The 26365-nt window shown below is 39.6% G+C and overlaps 1 protein-coding gene across 11 annotated transcripts in view; it reads left to right on the top strand.

Moving 5' to 3' along the window:
- RPS6KC1 (ribosomal protein S6 kinase C1) overlaps positions 1-24040 on the top strand; it is a 92218-nt gene extending 68178 nt beyond the window's left edge. For 5 of the 11 annotated variants that reach the window (XM_086744099.1, XM_086744101.1, XM_086744104.1 and 2 more), the window contains 5 exons: positions 3789-5366; positions 5638-5727; positions 17415-17497; positions 18214-18309; positions 21433-24040. In XM_086744099.1, the coding sequence (XP_086600225.1) occupies positions 3789-5366; positions 5638-5727; positions 17415-17497; positions 18214-18309; positions 21433-21543 (1958 nt within the window). In that variant the 3' untranslated portion in view covers positions 21544-24040. Of the gene's footprint in view, positions 1-1617; positions 1636-3788; positions 5367-5637; positions 5728-17414; positions 17498-18213; positions 18310-19491; positions 19575-21432 lie in introns of those variants that run through there. The other 6 variants (XM_086744100.1, XM_086744108.1, XM_086744103.1 and 3 more) reach the window with 6 other exon arrangements.
- Positions 24041-26365: the final 2325 nt, after the last annotated feature.

The raw sequence follows: 26365 nt of genomic DNA, 5'->3' as shown, positions 1-26365 counted from the left end.
TATGGTTATTTAGTATGTTGGACATTTTGACAATGACTGAAGCTTACTTGTATGGATTGATTTCTCTAATTTTAGTTTTTATAGATTCCTGATACTATATTAGCATGGCTTGCTAATGGGTTTTCTTGATCTTACACAACACATGGGGAGAGGGGGAAAGATTATTAGTATGTCATTCATAAAGGCATAATTATATACCCAGATACAAATATCACTCTTGTTTGACCCTGGATTGGACATTTTCAGAAATGAATAAAATTGTTGTTTTTCACTATAGGACACAATTACTGAATAGCATTTATTTACGTATTTCCACTTGACCAGGAGGCCACTCTTGAAATATTTGTATGTAAACATATTTGAACAATTTTTTTTAATGTTTACTTGGATTTAACTCTAAATTTGAGTTACAATAAGTAGTCATTTCCACTGTGATTTCTAAGTCCAAGTGATTAATGAGCAACCTCTTTCTTAAAAAGGTAAGATAATAACACATTTTCTAATAGAAAAATGATCATTGTTGCAGTTCTGACTGTTTTTACAGGTGGACAGTGGTGAATTCCTGAATCCTCTGAGGATAAAGAGACATTTTTTGTCTCTTGCAAATTTTAAGTTTGCTGAAAGCATTTGAAATTTACCATTTTCAAAAACATAGCCTGAACCTTTTGACTCTTGTAGTGATTTTTCAGTGGGATTTTGAGAGATTGACCTCAACACATCTGTTTTCCTTCCTTAATCTTTCTTGGCTTTCCTCCTTTCTTAAGCTACACTAAGACTTTAAGTAGAAGCCAAAATCTAGTGGAGGCTGCATGAAGTGAGGTGGAGGCAGCAGAACCCAGGAGTTGTCCCAAGGGCAGCTTGACCTGTCTATAGCTGAAAAGCAAAATTGTGTGAGGATAATTTTTGCACTTTTCATACTGCCGGGCACCCCAGCCCCTTCCTACCTTAATAGAGGGGTACGAAACAGTTAGGTCAGTGTGAGCCCTTCAGGTGGCACACATGAAAGCACACTTGGTGTCCAGTAACGACAACAGTGGCAGTAAAACACAGAAATAAGGTTTTGAGCTTTCTGCATCCTTGGGTCAAAGCTCAACTCAGACCTCCATTAGAAAGACCTTTTCTTACTACTTGTGTTTGAGGAAGGACTGATTGTGCTAACGTTTGCATTAAAGTTGTGCCTGGAGGCTGAGGTGCTGTTGTGCCAGGCACAGAAAGGTAATGTGGGTCCTTGGGGGTTGTGTTCCCTTTGAAAAATGAGATCTGTGTTTTTCATAAGAAATTTGTGAAGCAGTGCTGGGATAATAAACACTAGCAATATGAAGACAGAAATATTTAGCATTCATTTGTACTAATTAATATAATGCAGGTAGGATGGGGAGACTTTGCATGTTTTATTAAATGCAGCAGGGGTGTAGTTGTGAAATGAGATTTTACTGTTTGGTATGAAATTACCCTAAATAATTCCATGCCTAGTTAATAAACTGGGCAAAATTATTTTGCAAGTTACTAAAATAATTTAATAACATTAATTGTTCCATTGGAATCTTGGGGTAAAATTAAACTTTTCTGTTGCTTCTTTTGTCTTAGATGAAAGTGTGGAAAAAAGGAGGAAGTCTTACACATATATAAAAATATGTATGTTCTGTCTCTTTCTCATTCTCTTTTCTGTTATTTTCTTTCTCAGCGACTCCATAGCAAAAGCATGAATAAATATAAGCACATAAAATTTGAAAAAGAATTGGTGATTATGGGATGAACAACTTTTACCAAATCAGTTTCAAACCAGTAATTCCTGTTCCTAGGCAAGCTGCCGAGCTCAGAAGGCTCGGTGATGCCCTGGCTCTGCCTTTGCCTGGCTGAACAGCTGTGTTAATGCATCGTATTTAAGTCAAGTGGCTTCATCTTAAAGAGCCTGCATGGACCTGCTGCCTGTCACAGAGATAAGGTCCTGCTTGCCAGGCACTTCTTGCAGGACCAGGACCCTTGGTCTTGCTGATGCAGGGTGGCAGGTTGCTCGCATCCAGGCAAGCTCAGAGTAAGTTGCTGTCCAGGGAGGCAGCGTGCTTCGCTGGGCTGAGGGCTACTGCTCTGCTGGGAGTGACCGATGAGCCATGCCTTGCTACTGTGGCACGGCACACTTGTAGGTATTCTGAATCTGTCTTCCGGTAAGTATTTAAAGTGCTTGTGCAATACAGTGGCCAGTATAGGAATTCTTGTTCCCTTTTCTGCAAGCATTGCTTCTGTTTGCTCCTGTTCGTTTACCTGGCATCCTTTCTCATTGTCTTCCAGAAGGTGGCAAGGGTCATCCTGGCCTACTACATCCATTTGTAGCTTACAGGCAGAAACCATGTGGATTAATAGATACCAGTTGTCATCTTTACCATTGAACTCAAGCTGTTAGAATTCACTCTTAACATTTTTAATATACTTAGTTCTACCACAACCAGAGATATTTTTTTCCCCTTCAAAAACAAGTTTTGTCTTAGCCAGGGGGATGGAGGGCAAGAAAACTCCACATTACATTATTCAAATTCATTTTTAAAGTATCAAGGTTTTTCTGCCTTTGATAAGTTATTTTTGAAATACCTGGGAATATATAAAACCTCTTCCTAGGCAATGAAAAAATACTTTCTTCTTTTGTTGTACTTTTTAAAGGAATTTTGCCTGATACAGAGAGTGTTTAGAAATAACTATTAAAGACTATTTTCAAAAAATATAAAACTCTGTTTTACTCAAATAAGTAAAAAAAGACAGAACCAAAAAAAACCCAATCAAAATTTTGCAGATGCCCAGTGGGCTGGATACTTATTTTTTTTTTTTTCTTCTACAAAGATTTTGTTAGAACTTCTGCATTTTCCAGAATTTCTGTACAGTCTTTTAAATTGAAATGTCTTGACTTTGCATTTTTCCATAAGTTATCAGGGATGGCTTTCTAGCTTTCAGACAAATTCTTTGGCATGTGCAAGAGATGCAGTAACTTCCTAATTTGTTTTGTGCAAATTATGTTTTGTAATCTGTAAGCTTTTTTTTGGTATGTGCAGTATTTGGAAACATGAGTCTTATATTGTATGTTTTTAAATTTAACTATTACTTTTGGAACTGTAACTTTCTTAGAGTCTTTGATGTGAAGGAACTGGTTTGCCAGTGTAACTTAAGAGTATGGATAAATCCTTGTGCAATGTGGAAAGATGTAAAAAGCTTTCTTGAATTCTGAACTTAAAGGGAGAAATACATCCATATTTAACTAAGGAAAAAACACTTCTTCAAAAAGAGGAACCGATCCTTCAAATATCCTACTAGTATGCAGTAATTCCCTTCTCCTTACTGAACTTGGTAATTAGTAGTTTTTAGTCTGTCTCCCCAAATGTTGCTTATGAGCTTGGAGCTGTGATACAGAAGTGTGCAGTACAGGCAGAACTGCTGATGGGCACTAAACCATTTGATCTTCCCTGGTTTTGCTTTCTTTTGAGACAGCAGATGGAGAGTAGTCACCACTATGCAACTTGAGACAGACTCTGAAATGTTCTTACTGAAGTTTAAAATTAAAAAAAAAAAGCTTAATCTGAGATGCAGCTTTTCAAATTTTTATGTATTAATACAAATCTGCTTGAAAAGCAAGTTGTGGTCCCTGTAATTATTTCCTCCTGAGGTAGCAGATCCAACTTGTTCTATGGGCATAAGAAGGTAGTGTTTTGTGACAGTTATGGTATTTTCTGTTTCATAATGAAACCAATTCTGTTTTGAGTGAAATTATGAGATTTTTTTCTCCCCTTCTTTTTTTTTTGCAGGAGGAAAACTGTGGTCTTATGTTAGTAAGTTCTTAAACAGAAGTCCTGAAGAGAGCTTTGAAATTCCTGAACCCAGAACTTCCAGTTCAACTAAAATTTACCTGGAGCAGCCGACACCGAGTCCTAAGGAAATCGGTAGCAGCACTGATTCCCAAGAAAGCTATGGGGAGAGCATGCTGAAGGTGGTCCCGTTGAAGAGCAGCCTAACACCGAGCTCTCAGGATGACAGCAGCAACCAGGAAGATGGCCAAGAGAGTTCAAAGTGGATGGACTCATCATCCAGCTCAGAAGAAGAGTGCACTACTAGTTATTTAACGTTATGCAATGAATACGGGCAAGAAAAAGTTGATTCTGGTTCTCTAAATGAGGAACCGGTTGTTAAACTGGAGAGCGAAGGTATAAATACCAAAGAGAGAAGCTGCTTACAGAAATGCAGTGTTGTTGGCAGCGGTAGCTTCACCTCTCAGATGGCATCTCATGAACGAAAGCTTTTCATTGACGATGCTGAGTCAGAAATAGCTAGCCCTACTAGGATACTGGACTCATTAACTAAATCAAAGAACAGCCCTATGGAACTCTTCAGGATAGACAGCAAAGATAGCACGAGTGAGCTCCTGGGGCTTGATTTTGGAGAAAAATTATATAACCTGAAATCGGAACCTTTGAAGCCATTGTTTTCTGTCCAAGATCATGACAGAAGCTTGGATGCTCTAGACAGCAAAATGAGTGTGAGAGCTCATGACACCATAAGCAGAGGTTCAAACGATTCTGTGCCAGTTATCTCCTTTAAGGATGCTGCTTTGGATGATGTAAATAGTGTTGATGAAGGAAGGCCTGATCTCCTAATAAACTTACCCGGTATGTCTGATGAAACAGAAGAGGCAGCAATATCAAGGCCAACAAAGTTTACAAAAACTGATAGGGACATGTTGGAAATAAAATTATTAGAAACTCCTGATGTCTTACAGTTAAATAATTCTGCAGAGCCGTGCAAAGCGTTTGATCAAGAGCCAAATCATGTGGCACCAGAAGTGGGTGATCCTTCCCACGGGAAAGCAAATGGACAAAGCGGTGTCACTCAGGGAGCTCTTGGGACCCTCTTTACATCTGACCCAGAGGTAGGTAGTTCAGAAGACGGGGCTCTGTTTCAAGGGCTTGGAGACTGCTCCTTAAACGTGGGAAGCAAAGAAGAAAGTTTATTTGTTTCCAACCTGCTCTCAGGTGCTCAAGATGTCAGTGTGGACAGAGGCATGTTAAGAAATGAAGCAGTGTTGCTGTTTTCCGATCAAACTGAAGACTTTGGGAAAGAGGGAACAGACCCATCTTTGTTACCAGCAGCTGAAAGTAAAAAGACAGCACCAAAGAGGGAAGACAAAATAGCAGTAGCAGGGGAGAAGGAAATACATCAAATTTTTCAGGACCTCGACGAAAGATTAGCGATAACCTCCAGGTTTTATATCCCAGAGGACTGCATTCAAAGATGGGCAGCTGAAATGGTTGTAGCCCTTGATGCTTTACATAGAGAAGGAATTGTGTGCCGCGATTTGAACCCAAACAACATCTTATTGAATGATAGAGGTCAGGAACTTTTGCAAATGCATTTCTTTTTATTCGCTGTTGCTTCCAATTAACTGAGTAGGCGTTTTATCTTGTAATTAGTATCTTCATTTCCTGTCTAGAGCTTCATTATCAGTGCAGCAAATTCACCCCCAGTAATAGCTTCTAGTACTTAATGATGCCATTATTCTTAATGATACTGTTTTTAGCTACAAAAGGAGTAATTACAGTTCACTTCTGCAGAAAATGGAAGGGAAAAATGCTTTGATTTCTCCTGTCGTTTTGTTTTTAGGACACATTCAGCTAACGTATTTTAGCAGGTGGAGGGAGGTTGAAGATTCCTGTGACAACGATGCCATAGAGAGAATGTACTGTGCCCCAGGTTAGAGCAATCACCTACAATGTTTCACTTGGAAAGTAGATTAGCAGCTTTTGCTTTCTCGTGGAGCCTTTGTAGCATAGAGCTCGAGATCATGCGATACCTGAATTTTCTTTTCTTTTTTCTGAATTTCTTAAAAAGCTAGAGGGTTAATAAGTGCTTTATTGTTGAACTGTGGTGGTGTTTTTTAGATCATTTCCATAAAATGTAATTGTATGGAATGTCTTGTTTAAGCAAATTTAAGGAATGTTTTGTTTTCCTGCAGTTATTTTCTTTGTGTGAGTACATTCTGATAACTGAAAAGAGCAAATAAGGGAAAGGGCAAAATGAAAAGATGACACTAGGAACCTTAAAAATACAAAAATTTATACATGTAGAGAACATGAGGGGGGAAAAAATAGCAGTTTGAAAAATACAACCCTAATAGGCTCAGAAATGCCTCTGACATTTTTGATGAGCTACAGTGAGCTTTGAAATAGTTTAGAGAGCTCTTTTCTTAGAACTGCTTTCATCAATCATGAGGGTGATAAAATCAATATCTCTTGGATTTTTATAGCAAGGATGGCACTTGAAACTGAGCCCTCCCTCCTTTCCTTTTTCCAATTTATTTTCTGCTAATATAGTGGTCAGATGGTAGCGACAGCCAGAACTCAGGTGTTTTACTTATAACTTCATATTTTTAAAACTTTGTAGCTAGCTTAAAAAACCCCTACTTTTAGAGTTGAAATGACTACTGGGAGGCTATTCATATTTGCAGATGTTCTTTTTTATTCTGAATTTTGGAATGCCAACGTATTCTTTCTGCTGAGTGCATGGTCTGGCTAGGCAGTGCAACCTGGCATGCAGGTAGTCCTCAAGCTCAGAGTCTGCCAATATGCTCCAAAAAATGTGGCTAAAGAATATGGTTTATCAGCAATGGAAGACAAAAGTTCTGAACCTAGAATAAACACCTGATGCCAAACTGTGACTTGGTCCCCCAAATGAAACAGAGTAAGGAGCTCTGCCCTGTGAATGAAGGTGGTAGGATCTCAACAAAAATTTGAATGCCAGCCTCTTGAGATTAATAGTAAATAAATGGCTCTGCTATCCAGGTGCAAGTCAAAAGGGAAATGGCAGGTATTACAGAAAAAAGGAAAGAATTTTTTTTTGCTTATCAGAGCAAACTCAATGCCTTCATTCTACCCTCGCCCCAAGAACAAAGAAATTGGGAAATCCCTGCATTTGAGAATTCTTGTGGTTGTGAAATAGAAACATATTCTGGTTGCCAATGTGTGTGATGTCCTGTTAGAAAGTGGCAATTTCCTGTCTCCCTAACCCAGCCTAGTGTAAAGCTCTCCCTAGTTGAGCAGTAGCGAAGATGGAAGTGCAGCTTTTTCCCACCCTGTCACCATTAATGAGCTGTGAAAGTCAAAGCTTAATTTTTCTGTGTTTTAATGAGGATCCAAAGAGAGGCTTTTTTGCCCCCTAAGCCCCAGCCAGCCAACTCCTGCAGTAATTAAGTGTTTAGGGAGCAGTTGAAATAATATTTAGAAGTCCCCAAATGCAAGAATGAAGTTTTCCACACCATCGTTATTTCCACCTCACAGCACAGGTGTGGTTTCCATCCGGGCTTTTCTTGGTTAAGTTGCCCTCTCCTCTCCGCCCTCTCTGCCCTACCCCAAGCTGCAGTTTGCTTTGCGTGTCTGTAACTGGCGAGCTACAAGGTGAAGATTTGCAAATGCAAATATTAGATTCATGCAAGATGACTGAATCGATACTGCTCTATGATTCTTACCTTTCATATTTCTTGTTCTTTACGTTATCTGTGCAAAGTGTACTCTTATTTTACTGAAGCTATTTCATGCTAATTTTTACGTAGGAGAGTAATGTTTGTTGTAACTTAGTAGTACAAGATGTATTTTGGAGCCAAGTGCCATTCTACTCTGACCAATGGTTTAATACTTTTACCCTCAATAATGGTGTGTAGCTGAGGCCAAAGCAGCTTTCTTAGGGCTACTGCTGCTGGTAAATCTTGCTCTAGAACTTTTGATCGGTATTACAAAAACAGTCATGTTAGTGGGCTTTCTTTAGGCTCTGATGTTACAGGAAATAATCCGAAACCTTATTTCAGTACACTGAGAGAAATTGACAAGTTTGGGTTTTTATTCTTTTTAAGTTGCCTTTTAAAACTGATCATAACTGTTTTTCAGAGCTTACTTTTTTTTTTCCTGCTGAAGGAAGAGCTGCAGTTTTGTAGAGATAAACAAGTGATCTTCACAAAATTTAATCTTATCTAATGATTTATTAACATACTACAACACAGTGGCTAAATAAAGTGACTCAAAGTGAGTCTTTATCTTATTTTGAATTTTTCCAGTATTGTGTGCTGTAATGCTCTGCCTCTGGGTACTCAGCCTTCCCTCTGCTTTTCTCTCCTAACTGAAGCATGCAGTGAAACTTGACTTGTAAAATGTTCTCTCCATGTGTTTAGCTTGGTGTGTGTTTTCATCAGAGTTCAGGATATAATAGGATGTGGATATGGTAACTTACATGTTTTGTGGTGTCAACATTTTGTTATTTAAATGCACTTGTTAAGAGTATGCAAGAAAGGGAACGTGTCTTCATCAAAACATTGTCTTTTAGGGTCTGATGTTAGAGACTGAGAGCAGATGATGAGTCTTGGGATATAATTCTTTTACTGCATTGATTTTTGAAGAGTAGATTTTGTAGGCAGAAAAAGGAGAATTGTGAAAGTTAAATAAATTGCAGGATATCTTAATTTTAAAACAGGTAGGGAATCATATTGCAGAGTTTTGTGAAAGATATAAAAATGTGTTTGAAACAGTTTTATCTTTTTAATTGGTAAGATTTCAGGTGTTACTTTTTTACAGCACAAGTTGTCAAGTGCTTAGAAGTTAAGTGCCCGAGGATATATTTAAATTTTAAGTTGCTTTATTGGTTCAAGGAAAATATAGAGTCTAAATTCTACAATTTATTTATCAGTATTTAATTCCTGGAGGAGCTAGAGTTGATCATGTACTAATGCTGAAGCTTTTCAGACCTGGGGGAGAAGAGAATAGAGGTCCAACTACGTGGAGCTTGTTTGCAGGATCTAGGGTTTTGTGTTTGAGGCTTTCAGTACCCTGAGTTGTAACCTTGTATTCAAGCAAAGCAAGGTCGTCTTGGTGCAGAAGCAGTGGTCATATCCTTCCCATGGTGAACAGTAAGGACTTGCTCTGTTCTTGTGATCCTACGAAAAGCAGAGAGGCAATGTGGCTGCATATGTAGAAAAGAAATCATGCAATGTATGTATAAAATAATAGAACATATGCAAACATTATACATGGAGAAGTGTCAAAAAGATGAGGTTAGAGATAGTTTAAGAAGCTGCATACCATTCCCTGCTAGCAGTGTAATTAATTTTGTGTGAAATAGCAATTGTCATTTTATATCGTGCATAAACTAAAAGCAGAGCTGAAGCTGTTGCAAGAAGTGGCACTTCCCCACTGTTGACGGCAGGTGGCATTGTACCATTAATGGATTTTGCTGTTGCACTAGCTGGCTCTAATTTGCCTGACTTCACATAAGAACTGGAGACGGAAGATGCGGTTTATTTGTAATGATTTGCATATCAGGAATTGTACTCGCAAGCTCAGAGTCGTGGTGTGTTATACTGCTGTCGAATCTATTGGTAAAACTGAACGACTCTTTTCACTCCTGCATAGTTTCTACTCAATAAAAAAAAAAGTTCATGCTGAACCAACTGCTGCAACAACAAAGCTATCTGCAGATGCTTAAAAGTAGTGCCTGTGCGATACTTTGATTAATGGCCAAACTAAATCTTTGCTGTTCACCTATGATAAGTCAAATGTTGTTTCTCTAACCCACAAGGGAAATGATGGATTATAAATCATCCCCTATAAACTCAACACCACTTCAAGTAAAACTGTGGGGGTTTTGGCCAAGAATAACCTATTTGCTTTTAAAGAAGAAATTAAGCACTTGTAACTGAGATTTTCTGCTGTGTTAATACGGCTAAGGTGACTAATGTGAGGTGTATATGGGTTTTTTAAAAAAACTTTCCTCCTCTTCATAGAATTTTGTTTTCTGAATGTTTTATAGTGCGCTAAGCAGCTGATATCTGAATATAAAGTTATTAGCAGATCAGATGAGAATGATTCACTTCTGTTTAAACAGCCCTTTGCTCTCCATGCCCCCTGAGAACTCTTATCACCTATTTGTCAAAAAACCCCCACAAAAACTAACAAAAATCCCTCGCGTTATCCACCTGCCTGGTGGCTGATAGTATCAGCAATGTATCTCTTTATCTCTTGGTTAATGTGCCTTGGTATTCTGAAGGGGGGAAAATTCCAGTAACACATTCAATTTACACGGACAGAAAGTTGAGCAAATGCCAGCCTAGCAGGGGGGCCATTATTCTGCTCTATAAATAAGTTTAAAAAAGAAACAAACACACACACAAACCTGTGAATCAACATGTTTTGGTCTAATTGAGGGAAAAGCAAGATAGATGAATTTTGAAATGCAAATGATCACCTTCTGTTATTTAAGTATTGATTTTGCTAACTTTGTGATCTTAAATATAAAGAGTTGTTACCTTTTAAATGGAGTAATAATTATATTCCATTCGTGATAGCAATGAGTTTTAAAATCAAATTGGCAACTTTTTAAAAAAAGCCCATTCATAGTATGCTTAATACCTGTGAGAAAGACAAAATTGTCTACAGTCAGAGCCTAGTCAAGAGTGTCTTCACCTGAACAGATTAAGTTGAGGATTTACTCATAAGAGAAATCTTTTAGGTACTTTTTTGATCTAACCTGTGAAGTGTCATGTTGTAGAAGTGGCTTGTTGGTCTAACATCTTATGTAAATATTGTGTGTGTATGAGGTGTTTTATTTACACTCTCTGAGTTCTCGTTCCAGCAGCGGGGATATGTTCTGTCACATCCCTGTAGGATTTCAGAACTGGGCTGGCTTTGGAGTCTTTTTTTCTTTCTTGTCCAGACAATGAGTTTTCACCAGACTCTGTTTACTAAAAACTGGAGATTTGCTTGTTGAAATCATAAAGCCAAAGGGAGCTTAGCTTCATAGAAAATGTAAGTAGGAAACTGGCCATCAGTAAGGCATCATGTTATTCCGATGCTTTCGTAAGCTGTGTGCTATAATCAAGCCTTGTTTACACAAGCTAGCCTTTGCAGAAGCCCACACATAAATATATGGTATATTTGATTTTATCTAACCTGCTACTAATTGTAGACAATGCTTAACCTAAGCAAAAAGAAGACTTTGTGGCTAAATGATTTTGTCCCAAAAAACCCCAAAATGTTTCAGTGTGCAACCTGATTTTCATACTCTCAAATGAAGATGTCACTTCTGCTCTTAGACAATTGAAAATACAGATGCAAAATGCAACTGATAACCTAAAACATATGGCATGAAAATAGAAAATGCTAGGTTGCTATTATTAGCCTGTATGCTATAATTTTTATTTACTGAATAAGATAAAAATGATCTGCCTCTGTTTACCAAATAGATATTTGATGCTGGAAAACCTGCATATTATTTGTGTATTTGTTTTTCAGTAGGAATTTGCAGGCACTCATTAAATCTACTGTTCTGTATTATAGTAATTTAATTTGAGTAGCTTGTTTAAGAAGCAAAATAACTATGGTAGTAGATTAAAGTGCCGTTGACCCTGAGAGGTGTCGAGGGGTGGGCTGGTCTTGTGGTTATAATGCAAGACTGAACTTCCTAGATTTTACCTCTGACTCAGTCCTAGCTTTTTGTGTGACATTAATGTCTAAGGACGATCCTAAAAAGGAGAAGAAAAAACAGGACAGGTGAATGAGCTTTGAGCAGGAAAGGTAGAAAGATGGGCTGTCTTGGTTTGAAAAGCCCTGGCAATAGGAAACAGGACTGAACTTTAACATGAAAAATATATGGTTGGCATGAATGAAGAATAAAGATCTGGAGTTGAGGAAAAATGAACTGATTATTGTGAAGCTGGGAGTACAACTGTACAACAACTGTTTGGAGTTGTACAGCTCTCCAAAGACACCCAAGTGTCCCAAAGAGATCAGTGACAACCGAGTGCTCCTAAAATAGCAAGATGTTATGAACATGGAGTAGGTAATTGAAAGCATAAGTCTAGGGAGAGAAACAGGTATTTTCTGAAAATAGTCTGATGTGGTTTGGCATTTAGGCTTGTTTTAAATACATGTTTCTGGTGACGTACACGTTTTTGTGGGTTTTTTTGTAGGCTCTGTAACTAGAAGTAAGTACTGAGGTGTACTGAAGCTATTGATTTGTAAACATCTGGTATTAGCTTGTCTGACATAAAAGCCAGTTAATAACTCTGGAAGAAACTGTAAATTACCTGTGATGTGGTGGTGGGTTTTTTTTTTTTTTTTTTTGTTTTTTAAATAACAGATAAGGCTAAAACTTGAAGATATTATAGAAGGTACCTTTTGAAAATAAATGGAGATAGCTGAAAGGTTAATTAGTCTTTACTTTGTTTTGATAGCAGAGCAGTAAAAAGTTACTATGCCTCATCACCTGATTATTTTAGAGGCATTTTTTTATAAATCTTGGGCTGCTAAAAGGAAGAAAAAACACAGTTCCCTCTTAATTTTTTCCTTTTAGTGAAATGAGGAAATTTCTTGCAAAGAGGAGCATAGATGCTCATTTGTTTGTGAATACCTTTAAGATGAAACTTCCTATTTTTGTACTCCATTTGATCTTAGCAGATGTTCATTGGACTTGCCTCACTACTTTATTGTTTAAAGACCATGATAAACTTTTTATGCTTAGCTATAGATGGTTCAATACTGTGTTTTATAAATTGCTAAAGCATTTTAGGCAAAGCATTATGGCCAGATTGCTTGTGTGATGTGTTATTTAGTGACTGTATCTTACGATATCTTGGCTGACTGAGTCTGCCTAGAGTAAATTAGCTTGGGCTCATTTTACTTGGTTCTCTGCAAATGCTTCTTTACATATATAGATATTAAAATATAATAAAATACTAAGCTTTTAAAATTAAATGAGTGTAAGGTAAATAGAACTTCCGAAGCGACTCTAATGTTTTTTTGTGCAATACTGTTTATCTTAATGGCCACAGAAGGGGAAAACATTGTGTCTGATGTTTCCAGATGTTGGACAAGTCCCGTTCCTCCTGAATGGTTTCATACACCTGATGATAGTTCAGATGGGTCTCCTTGTTTTCTTACCAGTGCAGAAATTGTGCTTGAAGGTATGCTGCTTCTGCTTGAAACATGCAGTAAGGGGAAGGGACTCTTCAGGTTTTGAAATTCTTGTCAATCCACCAAGAGCCAAATTTCCTTCTTAATTCCAGGAAAACCACCTCAATGCAAAGCCCTTCCTGGCTTTTAGGTGTTTGAATAAGCAGTACTTCCACCTAGAGCCTGTTTTCTTGTGAGCTGATTTTGGGTCTCATTCCTAATTCAGATAGGGGGTTTTTTTTTGGTGGTGGTTTTTTTTTGTTTTTTTTTTTTTTTGTTTGTTTGTTTTTTAATGTTACAGTTTATCCTACAAAGCTTAATTGAGTTTTTGTTCTGGTGATTCGCAAGCCATCTGGCCTGAGTTGCACGTTGAATGCCCAAGTCCACCTTTAAGCCTGGCTTCTTTTATGTTCACTAGTGTTTGTGTGCACTGGTCGGAGGCCTTGTTGTCAGCCCCGGAGGAAACTATTTAGGAGAAAATATTTGAGGTGTGGTAGTATAAGCCTTTGAAATCCTTCAATAAGAAGGGTATATTTCATCTTAAGCTGCTGCAGAAAGAATGAAAAAATGGACCTTGATGTTACTGTAGTAACTTTATTAAGGATGTGTGTTCAAGAGAGGTGAGGTTCTGCTTTTTACTTTAGAACTGAGACTTCTGTTTAGAATACAGAGCGTTGTCAGCTACGTATCCCTTATCAGGAAGTAAGGTATTACTGTGTATAATGCAAATATTGAGATAAGTATGGAAACCACAAAGAAGTGGCCTTTCAGTTGAGACCAGCTGCTCTGGAAGGACAGTGCTGGGTAGCGAAGGTGTTTACCTGTACCATCTGTCTCTATCTGGACCTGATAGCGTTTTATGAATCTCCTTCCCTTTGGTTATCCCAACGGCTGCTGTTGAAATTGCTTTGGTGCAGGAATTTAGCGTTGCTGTTGACAAGTGTTGCTTGGTGCTAGATGTCGCATGGGTGTGCATCGGGAAGGGAAAAAGAAGAAAACTCTGCCTTTTAATGAAGTTACAGTGAAGCTGGAAGAGCTACTGATTATTTTTTTTTTGACCCTACTTTTTTATTTCTCAGATTTTAAAATATTTCATATTTGAAAATGATACTAATATTTTTTTTTCTGCAAATTTTGTACTGCTAGTCCTAGAAACACCAGCACGATGCACATGTGTGCGTATGTTTATGTTTGTACAAATGTGGATAAGGTCCTTGATTTCAAGGTTCATGAAGTAAAGAATCGGCACAAATATCCCCGTGTTATTCACTTAAGCTTATGGGTCGCTACCATTTATTGTCTAAATTACTTTGCTGATGGATTGAGATGAAAATGTTTTCTTAGTGAAGGCAGATATTGTAGTTCAGATTTGTTGCAATATTAAAGCTTTAAAAAAAAGCATATGCCCTGTGTGGTATATTACATTAGCTAGCTACTCTGTTTCTCTTGAAAGCACTTCATAATCTATAGTTTTTAAATTTTCCCATCATGTGTAGTCAAGATAAAATGCAGTAATATTGATGTGATATCCTGAACTTATTATGATCAGTGTGTTGCATCAGAAGTAATGTGACCTGTTCAAAGTAAGGGAATGTAAACAACATATATTTATTTGTAGTATTCACTTTTTTTTTTTTAAGGAAAATATTTATTTAAATTTGAAGTAAGGAAACTTTGGGACCTAGGGAAAGCAGCAGGAAAGCAGATATTGGGTAACAGGAGAAAAGTTGAGCAAAAATTTAGTTTTTGTAAAAAAGGATGCTCAAATGTTCCCCTCAGCTGAGTTTTCCATTTTCTGTTCTGTGTTGGTTCAGATGACTTGTCACACAGTTTCTGCTGTGTGCATGAGAACCCAGGCAGAGCCCTTCAGCCAGGGAGAAATCTGTGTTACATGACTGTTCTCAATTTATCCCACTTGTGTCGTTTTGGTCATAGTCAAAAGTGCATGGAAGAGTTCAGTGTTGCTCTCTTAAGAGATCTGCAATGACATTTCTTTTTATTTGGCATGTATTGAAAATGTTCTTACAGTTGAAAATATGAGCTTAGATTTTGGAGAAGTGGACTCTAGTTTACTTTTTGACTCTTACTCTGGATCCATGTTCTTCTTCAGTGAAGTAAGTGAGGTTACATCAACTTCCCATAAGGAACAGTGTGTGATCCTGTGAAAGAAGGCAGTGTAACTTTGATGCTTCGAAGAACTGGATCAGCATCTGTGATTGCCAGCATCAAAGAAAATAATACAAAAACTCAGAAATTATTTTTTTAATAATATTTCTTTTCCCTGTGCTCAGAATGATGATTTTTTTTCACTGTTAGAATTTTTTTTTTTTTTTTATATTGGGCTGTAAGTCAGAGAGACCCATACCTACTGAATGTCTTTGAGGAAGAATGGATTATCTCCTCTTGTGGCATTATTCTAAAATTTAAGATGTGTCAATATGGCAAAGTTAATGATAGTATAGGAACTGAGAATGCAGTAGTCAGTCCTAACTAACTCTTGGCTTTACTGTTCTTATTTGGGAGTAAGTGTGGAATTTAATTTAAAAATAAAAATCTTCACTTGTTTGGAAGAAAGCTGTCTTAGTCTAGAATATCCACAGGATTAAAGTCACATGAGAAAGAGAACTGCTCTAGAGAAGTCTAAAGTATTTGTTTGTAGATTTTACTTTCCATTCATATTACTTTGTTTTTGAATGCACATTATTGGAACGTACAGCACTAAGAAATCATGATCAGACTGGAAAGGCTGACCCTTCATTAGGTTTCACGGAGAGATGCTGTCAAAACCTTTCATCAACAGGTTCATGTGGAAAGGCTTGAGTTTGGGTTTTTTGTTTTCCTTTTTTAAAGGACAGTTACCTAGGAGGTCTGCCTTTCTGAAGGGACATAAAATTCAATTGCAAGAACAGATTTTTATTTGTACACAGATTATCTCAATTTACCATAACTGCAACTTCATCTGGATGCTTGCCTTGGGATCTTAAAACATTTAAAAATGCATCTAATTATACTGATACAGTTCTTCATGTGACTGCCATTATATCTTTGTAAAAATTTTTCGATACTGATAAAAGTATTAGTCTGTAAGGAATGGAATAAATTCTAATGCGCGGCACCCTTATGGTGATGTATTTGGCATTCAAACACCATTAACCGTAATAAACTTTTCAATGTGAGGGATGTTCCTAACTAAAGAAACAGTGTGTGAGCCATCCTTCCTTGTTGCTTCTGCAACAGCAACCTCAGCCTAGTCCTATAAGGTGCTGAGCATCATCCAGCTTGTGTGGCAGCTGCCTGAGGGGGCAGCCCTCTGCACAGCCCGTGCTCAGCATGTGTGTGCATCTCGGCGTCTGGGGAGGTCTGGAGGTACTGCCTTCCTTTCGCTGACCCTGGAGTGTGACTCGTCTGTAGTTCTCCTTGGCCATGCTCGTGCTAAGCTCCGTAAAATGATGATCAAGATTTTTCAAACATGCCACGATGCTTTTCACAGCAACGACTGTGTGACTATATGCTAATTGTTGTCCTCTGTTGGGAAGCTTGTGTGGCTTTTGCCACCAAAGCTATTTTAGTGCAGCTTCTGCATTTTTTTGACAGTCAAAATGAAGATTTCATCTTCGTTGCAATCTGTTTTTCTGCCTGTTTTAGAGCAGACAGTGTGGTGTGTTTGTATTTAATAATTTTTGTAGTTTAAAGCCTGAGTCAGTGAAAGCCAAGTGTTCTGCGTGCATCATGCTATTGAGGATATCAGTGTGTATGGCAAGGGACTGTATAACTCCCATCTCACTTCCCTGCTGTCTCTTGCGCATAGACAGCAATGAGAGAGTGCTGGGTGCTGGCTGGATGCTAGAGAAAGCAACTTTGTGTCCCTAGGTAGCTAAGGTGAATTTGGCCTGAACTGTAGCAATATGCAGTTGGTGGCTGTGGTTAGGCTATGTGAAGTAGATTTAGCGTCTCTACATGGTTCCCAACAGACAAGAGAAGCTATTGTGAAAAGCCTCTCTGGGTTAGTCATGAGATGAATCCTGCTCTCTAAGACAAAATTAAGGCATGCAGTAGACTATTGTAGCCTCCTTTGTGTTGCTTTTACGGAAGCTTCAGGTCACTCTGGTTAGTCAAGCTCTTCTGACCAGGGTAAATTCTCTAAATATATTGTCTATCGCTGTCCAGTTTTAGTTCAGTATAGAAGAATCCTAACTGTAATGCCTGCAAGTCTTCAAAATGCCTATGTATGCACGGAAAGGCAAATTATGCATGAAATGTATAGTGTTGCTGTGTTTGAACAATGCAATCTGTAGGTGGCTAAAGGGCTAACTAAATTGCAGGCATAATGAAAGCTCTGTGGTATTTAGTATATGTTCTGTCAGCATTAAACAGTCACCTTGTGAATATATGTTAATTTTGAAGGTGTAACTGACCTTTTTAATATTAATTGAAATGTCTCATGTTTAGAGGTTGGTGCTGTACTAGAAGAGACAGAAGCCTGTGACTGGTGGAGCCTGGGTGCCATTCTTTTTGAACTCCTCACTGGGAAGGTAGGGCTGGGGGCGAGTTACTCAATAAAACTGACCTCTTGGCCAGTAGTTTCTCACAAGTGGTGTGCTCAGGTGTGATTTCCTTGCTTCTCTTTCTCAGATGTGCTTTGCTGACCTGAGCACCCTCAATTTGCTTGGTCTGCATGGGACCAGAGAAACCAAACATGTGCAAGCTTTCAGCACAACAACTTGATAAAGCTGTATCGAACTCAGAACTGAAAAAAATAACCAAAACCCCTGCTACCCCTTTTAACCACTGTGAAATCAAAGTTCTCTAATGTTCCTTCTGTACATTTACAAAATTTTTCCCCTAATAGTTTCAGTATTATTTCCTGGGACAGTTTAGAAGCCGTATGTTACTGTGTTACATTAATTCAATATTTTGCGACAAAGAGTGCTTAGCCAAATCAAACTGGCGAGTAGTTGACAGTTCTGCACGGAGAAAGCAATGTTACCAAATTCCAAGACTTTTCAAGTTTGAGCAATACAGCACAAGCACTAAGACATAAATGTTCTAAAACCATTTCTCCAGGGGGGCATCAGGGTCTGTAGACATTACCCCCAGAATCAATGCTTTTTACTAGGAAGCACTGAAATTTCACGTATAGTAGGAGACAAGACAACACTGCAATTTTTAAATTAATAAATGTATTTGCCTGCATTGATTTTTTTTTTTCCTCTTTTGTTTATTGTTTTTTTTTTTTTTCCTTCTCAAGACTCTGGTTGAGTGCCATCCGTCAGGAATAAACACTCATACTTCTCTGAGTATACCAGACCATGTATCAAAGGAGGCCAGATCACTGATTCAGCAGGTAATTGAGGGAAAAATTTGTTTTCTATAGGTACATGTGGAGACTGGACAAATACTTATCTACCTAAGTTGTTCTGGTGAAGTAAATGTAAAAGCAAAAAGCTGCTGATAGGAATGTGGATGGGTCTTTTGTCAGCACTTATTACTTTTATCTACTTGTCTTGTTGCATCTGGAAACTTTGACTTCTGCCAGGTGTCTCTGTAGAAAACCAGAGTGCTTTGCCATTTCTTCAAAGAACAAGCTTGGTCAATGCTGAGTACTTTGGAAACATTTGCTGGTGATGCATGAACATTTTAGGAATTCTGCCCTAAATGTTCATAGAAACATTTATAATTAATTAAACTAAAAAATGTTGATGCCAATTCAGCAAGAGAGATCTAAGTACTATGAAACCTGCAACACACTGAAGTTATGACCTTGCTGTGGTTGAAAATCTGTAGCTGTCCTCCAGGAAACCTTCTGGATGGCATTTGTTAAAAAAAAGTACTTTAAATTATGAGTACAATGACTTTTGTAGTAAGAAAATAACTGGTAGGTTGGACAAAAGGCAAAGTAGGAAACCTTAAAATATAGACAACCTTCCAGACTGATACACCATTTTCAAACTAATGGGAATAGTATGGATTGCTGGTTTTAGTTTACTCTTAGCTTTAGGTAGTCATGACTGAGAGAATAAACTTGTAGTACAGGATCTTGAATTTCAGATAATGCTATCTTCCTTCTAGTTAATTTTGACCTAGCTCAGGAAGTGGAGTTGGGATCTGACCTACTCCGCTTGAGTAGAATAAATGATAGGTGTGAACTGTTGTTTGGCTTTGAAGAGTACCTTGCTGGTGGATGCATAAATAATGACATCACTTAGATGTACATTTGAACAGACTAGAGTGGGGAAAAAAGTAGTTCTTGAAGAAAACAAAGGAAAGAGATTTTGAAAATTCAGTGAATCAAAAGACCCAATGACAGATTGATTTATGTGCCATTACTGTGAAACGATTAATGGAAATGAAACTAGATGTTTGGACCTCTTGTTTTGACTAGGTGATATGAAGTCACTGAAGGTGAAAGTTGTGTCTGTGTGTTCCTGGCAAAGGTAGAAAGGGAAGTGACTAAAGAAAAATCCTATTTTTGTATAATCTGCATTTATATTGTTAGATGGTAGCAAATTGTTACCCTCACACACAGGTGCAATAGGACTCAAAAGGCTGAGGGAAGGCAAAACCACACAGAATTCCTCCCATGAAGACTAGAAGTGAAGGCAAATGAAGTCATCCAGTCTGCTTCTCCCCGCCAATACAGGATTGTTCTTCATGGCAGACTAATGTGTTGCCTATTTTCAAATATGCCAAAGAGTGGCTCTTTTGCCACTTGTGGTTTAAGTGGCAAATACATCTCTGCCACTCACAGATATATTACAAGGCCATATCTGTTCAGAGAACAGTCACCTCGGTGCCTGTTAGGCTGAGCCTTCTAGTGTAGGGTAGTGACTTATCTGGTGGAGATTTGGCTATATGAGCTAGTAAATCACATTTTTGTTGTATGACTATCCAAGGAAGCTGCCATTCATTGTTGAGGAAGCCTTGTCAGGAAAAGGAAGAAAGCTCTCTTGGCATGGATAGCAATTTGTCATTGCAACTTTCCTTCCCCCCACTGCCAAGGGTAAACAGGTCAAAGCATCACAGAATAACTCTCCGGGATCAATGTTCAGCTATACAGAAAACTGTGTCAGACGTTGTCTCCTGCTGTGGCTTCCAGTGCAGGTGGCTTCATCGTAAACACCTTCATTTAGCCAACTTCTAAGAGAACAGAAATCTATTTATTTCTGGTGAAAGATGAAGTTATTTTTATATAGGTTTGGTATTTTGCACCCAGTATTTTTTTTCAAACACCTCCAGGTTTTCCCACCAACAAAATATACAACGTGACTTTTCAATAGGTATCTATTGCAGTTTGTGTTGCATCTGCTTTCTAAAATTAAAGTTTTTCTGGAAGGGCAAACTCCAGAAAATAAGTGTCTGTGCTTACTTTCCTCCTGCTGGTGCTGGTTGTATTTCAGCAGAAGGAGAGAGACCCTGGCTGCATCTGTTTCTGCTGGCTTGTGGACGATAGCAGAGCAGCACTATTCCCTGACACCGAGCTACCTTTCCTATGTGACATTATGACTGCAAATAGCAGAGCCGTCTTAAAATGTGTAAATTCCTATGTTTATGGATGTAGACTCACTTAGATGTTGAGTGCATTAAGATATGAATACAGATTGTTCTAAGTGACAACTGGGAGAAGTTATCCTATTAGCTGTTGCAGAAAATGAAATCATGCCTTTGTACTGGCTGTAATTGAATAGAGTATAAACAGTTCTCTAAAACTGCAAAATATTTTTGTGTGTCTCTGTTAGTCTCTTTGGAGTATTACCTTTGCATTCCCTTTTATATGGATTGGTATCTTTAAACAGATGTAAATATTGTCATTTCCTTTTCACATGAGTTGAGCATGTGATGTACAACGAAAAAGCAAACGAGGTGCTGAATTTCAGGAAATTTCCATGAAGCCATTACAATGTTTTGTTTCTTCCACTGGGGTTTTGATTTTTTCAGTTTTAGTCCATTCGTAAGACTCTTTAAAACTTTTTTTTTTGTTTGTTTGTTTTTTTTTAAATAAAGAACTGGCTGTAATATTCTGGTATTTTAGGACCAAGTCACAATTTATGAAATAGAAAGTTACAGACCACTGTCCCTGATGTAGCCGTAATGCAGCAGTGTGAGCAAAGGTTAACATGAAGCAAATGCAGTGTCCAGAGTTCTACTGATGCAGGCTCTGGCTGCTGCTCTTTTTTTTAAGATCAGGTTATACTTAAAATGAAGTCCCAATGTGCAGTGCTTCAGGGAATTGCATGCTGTGATCAGTAGTCTCTGAAGACTGTAACACTGAGACTCAAGGAAAGGAGAGTCTTCTTCCATTTACTGGATTTTAGGAATTTCAAGTACGCTTTTGCACTCTTGAAAGTAATTCATAGAGCAGGAAAACAGTGGGATGTCCCTTACCTTAGACCTTTCTGAAACTTTTAAGCAGTTGTTTTTGTTCTTACTCACTGAATCATATGTATTTCTTTCCTTTTTTTATATCAAGCTTTTGCAGTTTAATCCTGCGGAGCGTCTTGGTGCTGGCGTTGCTGGTGTTGAAGACATCAAATCTCATCCATTTTTTGCCCTTATAGAATGGGCAGATCTGCTGAGATGAGAGGTGCGTGCCCTCTGAACAAACTCAGGTCAAGTGGACAAGTTTCTCTGGCACAGAAACACCCCGACTTGCTTCCTTTGGATGTCCCAAACCATTTGGATTTGATGACTAAAGAACGCTGGAGCAATCAGGCCAAAAGTGAACACTTTTAATAGGAATCACGGTTGTACAGGGTGATAGCTTATTTTTATGGCAACTGGTTGCTATGTGTGTGTAAGTCTTTTCACCAAAAGTGGTTTGTGATGAAACCCCTGGCAGCACTGCCAGCTTGTCGACTAAGTAGAAACAGGAATGTGCTACTGGTGCTTTGTCTGATGATGGAAGTGTCTATAGACTGTGCCAGTTGAAAGTATCTTTTATAGTGTCAATAGACCATTTCCCTATGCTGAGTGCAGCTCTGAGGGGGAGGAAGGAGCAAATAATTTATTAATGGTATATGCTGAATAAAATACTAAAATGCTTTATGCAAAAGTTGACAGGTTAAAAATAATATATCCATTAAAAATTAAGAAAGCTGTTGCATAATACTGTGGAATGTGTCTTGAAAATGGCATATCATTTCCCACTGTGGAAAGAACATATAAAAGGCAAATAATGCTGTCAAATGTTGTACTTTGTTGGCTGGCAATGTCTGTTTAAAACTCTTGACTCTGTTGTATTTGATGAGCTACATGTTAAAGTCACTACAGAAAGGGAAATCTTCTTTTCCTCAACCAGATAAACACTGCTTTAGCACTCTAATAAGGAGCAAGAAAACATAACGCTAAGTAAATGTATAGATTAAAAAAGGAAAAACTCTTCTCTCATCACTACAGCCACCACTTTATCACTTAATGAACTTTACTTCCTCTAAGTGTCCTATTTTTAGCTACTACTTCAGGAAAAAACCTTTCTGCTTGTGCTCTTCTGCTTGAGGAAGCTTCTGAACTCTCCTATTCGTTTGTTAATAGTCTTAATAAATCAAAGAGAGCCTTCACCCACTCTGCTGCTCGAACAGGAAGAAGCCTGGGATTTGCTTATGCTAAATGACTAAGTGACATCTCTGAGCAAACCCTAGTGGGTAAGACTTGGGCATGAGCCAGTTAGCTGACCTGTTTGTTTATTAGAAAGGTCTGGAGAATGGGAGAAGAATATAAGACGTGCAGAATATTTTCCTGTGTGCTGCTGTTGCTGCTAAGCAGCCATGCTTGTATGGGTTCCTGATATTCAAATGCTGTACACTGTGATGCTTGTACAGATTATGGATCTGTGGGTTTTTTCCTAAATGTTCCCTTCATGCTCTTTTTTTTTTTTTCCCTCTTTTTCTTCTTCTTCCCAGCTTTATCCGGAGAACAAAGGGCAAATTCCTTTGGGAACATGAGGTGACAGCAATGATTATTGAATTTACAACTCAAAAAAACCCCAAAGTACCCCTCCATTTGTATTTTAGCAGTGTATTTTATGGGCACTCCCAAAAGTGCATCTGCACAGTCTCCATCTGTTAGACACCAGGTCGGTGTATTCAAACAAAGTGGAAAAGGAAAATGCTTCACTTAAACAAAGGAAATCTGGAAACTTTTTTTTTTCCTTTTTAAATTATTCCACTCCCCTCTTTTTTTCTTTCTTCCCTTTCTTGTGATCACCAGGCCAGCAGAGGGGCTGTAACAACACTGCAGGTTGTAACCAGGTCACTAGTATCACTGCCTACGGAGTGCTGTCCAAGATTACATCACTCTCAGAAACTGTGTTTCAACCTACCACCCTCTGGCTTCATAACAGGAACTCCCTCAGGTGAGCCACAGGAACAACTTCCTGCGCCGAGCGGGTCGGAAATCTCTAATGCGGAGACCAAGCTGATCCAGAGCTTCCTTCCAGCACTGCCCTGGCTGTGACTTTGGAGAGGGCTCATTGCTCAAGGGAAGCCTTCCATCCCTTGGCCACCTGACTCCATCCCTGGGGCTTTCTAGACCGGCCACCAGATAATGTTATTGCCCGTGTTGATCTGTCCCATTGCATTTGCCTGGTGATAATTGTAAAAAAAAATATTTCCGTGTTACTTTAAAATACTGTCTTGTTCAGGTTGTGCCTGTGTACTGGTTGCAGGTAACGGCAGGATAAGATAGCACAGGAGCACAAGCTGGTTTCTCTGAGCAGCAGCAGGAAAACGCTGTTCTAGCAGAAAGCAGATGACCAGTCACATTCACTGCAAAGCACCTGGTTTAGTTAATGACACAAATATTTATTTTTCAAGTATGTTGATCGTGAGGAAATCTACATCACGGAGACTGGAAGGACTTGGGACACTTGGCAAGATGGCTTGCCAGAAATGAGCCTTTGAGGTGCTACTGGTTTTTGTAACCTTACCACTGACTGAAATAATGGTTTTGCTAAAGGAAGCACAGTATGGAGTTAATTGCACAAAAAAATCCTGCTTCTGTCTTTTGTTTTCTTTAACATGTATTATGTTGTATTGGTGTTTACATATATTCCTTTAATAAACAAAACCTTTCAAGCCTAATTCAGACCTTGAGTTTCTTTACATTTTATTCTTGAAGACAATCCTTCCTGCCTAATCAGTGCTTTTTGTCCTTGGCTTTTACGACTTGAAACGTTCTAGGTATCTTCATTTTGGTGCCTCTTCTGAAGCTCTGTTGTGCGTATCTTTATTTTGCTGACTGTTAAGTAGTGCAAAGTCCATTCCGCCTTCCTTCTGTTACACCTAACAGCTGATAGCAAAACAAATCAGTGCCATTTTGTTCACAGGAATTAGTGAGAGCCTATGTAAAACGCAGTAAAATAAGCCTATAGATTTTCCTATTCTCCTGCGGGTGTTCAGGTAAGGCCGATAACACACTTAGGACATCTCAAAGTAGTAATTAATTGTGCACTGTTGAACCTCTCTGTAATGATTTTTGTCCTACTAACTGGGTAGAAAAACTGGGATACAAAACCGTTGATGGCTTGCACAGGGTAGAATTGCTGTGAGGTGAGCCAGAGCCCCTGCCCACACCTACAGAAGAAATTGCATCTCATGAAATACAAGGGGCATAACTTTATTCACTCTTAACGGCTGTATTCACAGCATCTGTGCTTGTAGCACAGCTCCTGTATCTCCTGTGAAAATCACCTCTCAGACAGCAGTCACTGTCACGCTGACTCTCCGCACACCTTTGGGATGCTGAGTCGGCAGGGTTACAGTCGGCACTGGAACATCCACCCGGCTCCTCTCGCCAGTGCTAAACATGTTCCTTGGTGTGTCCCCACAGCGAAGGGCACTGGGATGAGGGCGGCTGGGGAGGTCAGCCTTCTCTAAACGAAGCACTCAGCATAACAAGGTACAGGGAAGTGTGAAGTAAACCACTATGGGCATTTTTTTTTTTTTTTTTTTTTTTTGAGTGTGGTGTCATTTGTTTTCTCAAGGACACTGAGTAGGAAGCTGGAGAAACAGACACTTCCTCTCTGGTGAGATTTATGGTAGGGATTTTAGCAATAAAATGAAAAGGTACATTTGTTGATTTCTTTGGGTTTGTGCTTTCTGCGTAGGCTTTGTTGTGAGCTGAACTTGGTGGTTCCCAGCTGCTGCCCTGCCCTGCACTGTGCCTGAGGGGGCCTTTACCTGGGCCCCAGGGCGTGCTGGTGACCCAGCCCATGGCTCGGTCTGTCCGTGGCTAAGCGCTCCAGTCCTCTTCCAGTTAATGGCGTCTGCGGCTGAGGAGCATCTCTTGCAGCTGGCCCTCAGCTCTCTGTGTCTTCTGTGAGCTGCATGCAGCTTTCAAATTGGAGCTCCACAGCTTTTGGCCAGGATCTAAGAATTTGGGTGGACAGGATTTCTTTGTTTCAGCTGCGGACTGTTAAATGCTGCCCCTTCCCTTGCCTCAGCAGCTCGTTACCTCAGGACTGTCCACCCTCACTGCATGGCGTCCTTGGGGTGTGGTGGGTGATGCTGCTGGAGAGGACCTTTCTGTGACCGCAGCCTCTCATTTCCTTCCACCGTGCTTCTGCCTAGCAGCCTCCTGTGTGGCATGGGGGGCCCTCCCGTGGGCTCTCGCCCTGCACCGGTACGTGGCACCATGTAGCTTTACGGTTTAGCCATCACCAAATGGCGGGCTGGGGTGTAGCAGGGACCAGACCAGGCCTGGATATTTGGCTTGGCCCCCGTGTGATAAGGACTTTCTGTATGATCTCATCTCCAGGGCTGGGCCCTGTGAGGGTATTGCACTGTGGTGCTGCAGGAGGACAAGCACTTTGGCAAGGTCATGAGGCTGGGGCAGAGCTCCTGCTTACGTGTTGGGGTGAGATGGGGGAACAAGGGACTTGGCCGAACAGCAGTGGGGGCACGGAGTGTGTGTGAGGGGCTTGGGCAGCCCCCCAGGACAGGGCGCCTTGTACTGCTCCGGCAGCAGAGGAGAGGTTTGGGAAGGGGTGGCAGAGCCAACTCCTAGAGGGAGAATGGGACTTGCTTAAAAGGTGCTAGGCAGCTGCTGTTGGCAGCAGTGGTTTAGACTGGCATCACACAGCCATCTCCTGTGCCATGGGGCCGGTGGAGGGCTGGTCGCTGCCTGAGCCATCTGCAGGAGCAGAGTTGGGGAGCCCTGGCCCAAAGGTGAGGTGTCCTCAAGAAAATCCCAACTTCTGTGGTGAAAGTGGTTTCACCTCCTGCTAGGTGAAACCACTGCTGTTGGGCAGAGCAGGCTAATTAGGGCACAGCAGAGAGGATGCTCCAGACTCCCGGCAGTGGGTGATGGCTTATCACACTGCCCAGAAGGACCTCACTGCCTCTTGGCAGGCCAGAGGTTCTCTTCCTCCAAAGGCAGCTCTGTCTCAATCTTCTTGGCCCAGGGAC

Source organism: Chlamydotis macqueenii, chromosome 3 (assembly GCF_036417535.1).
Source record: "Chlamydotis macqueenii isolate bChlMac1 chromosome 3, bChlMac1.mat, whole genome shotgun sequence".
In the NCBI taxonomy this organism is placed as follows: Eukaryota; Metazoa; Chordata; class Aves; order Otidiformes; family Otididae; genus Chlamydotis; species Chlamydotis macqueenii.
This window is presented reverse-complemented; position numbering and strand designations above follow the sequence as displayed.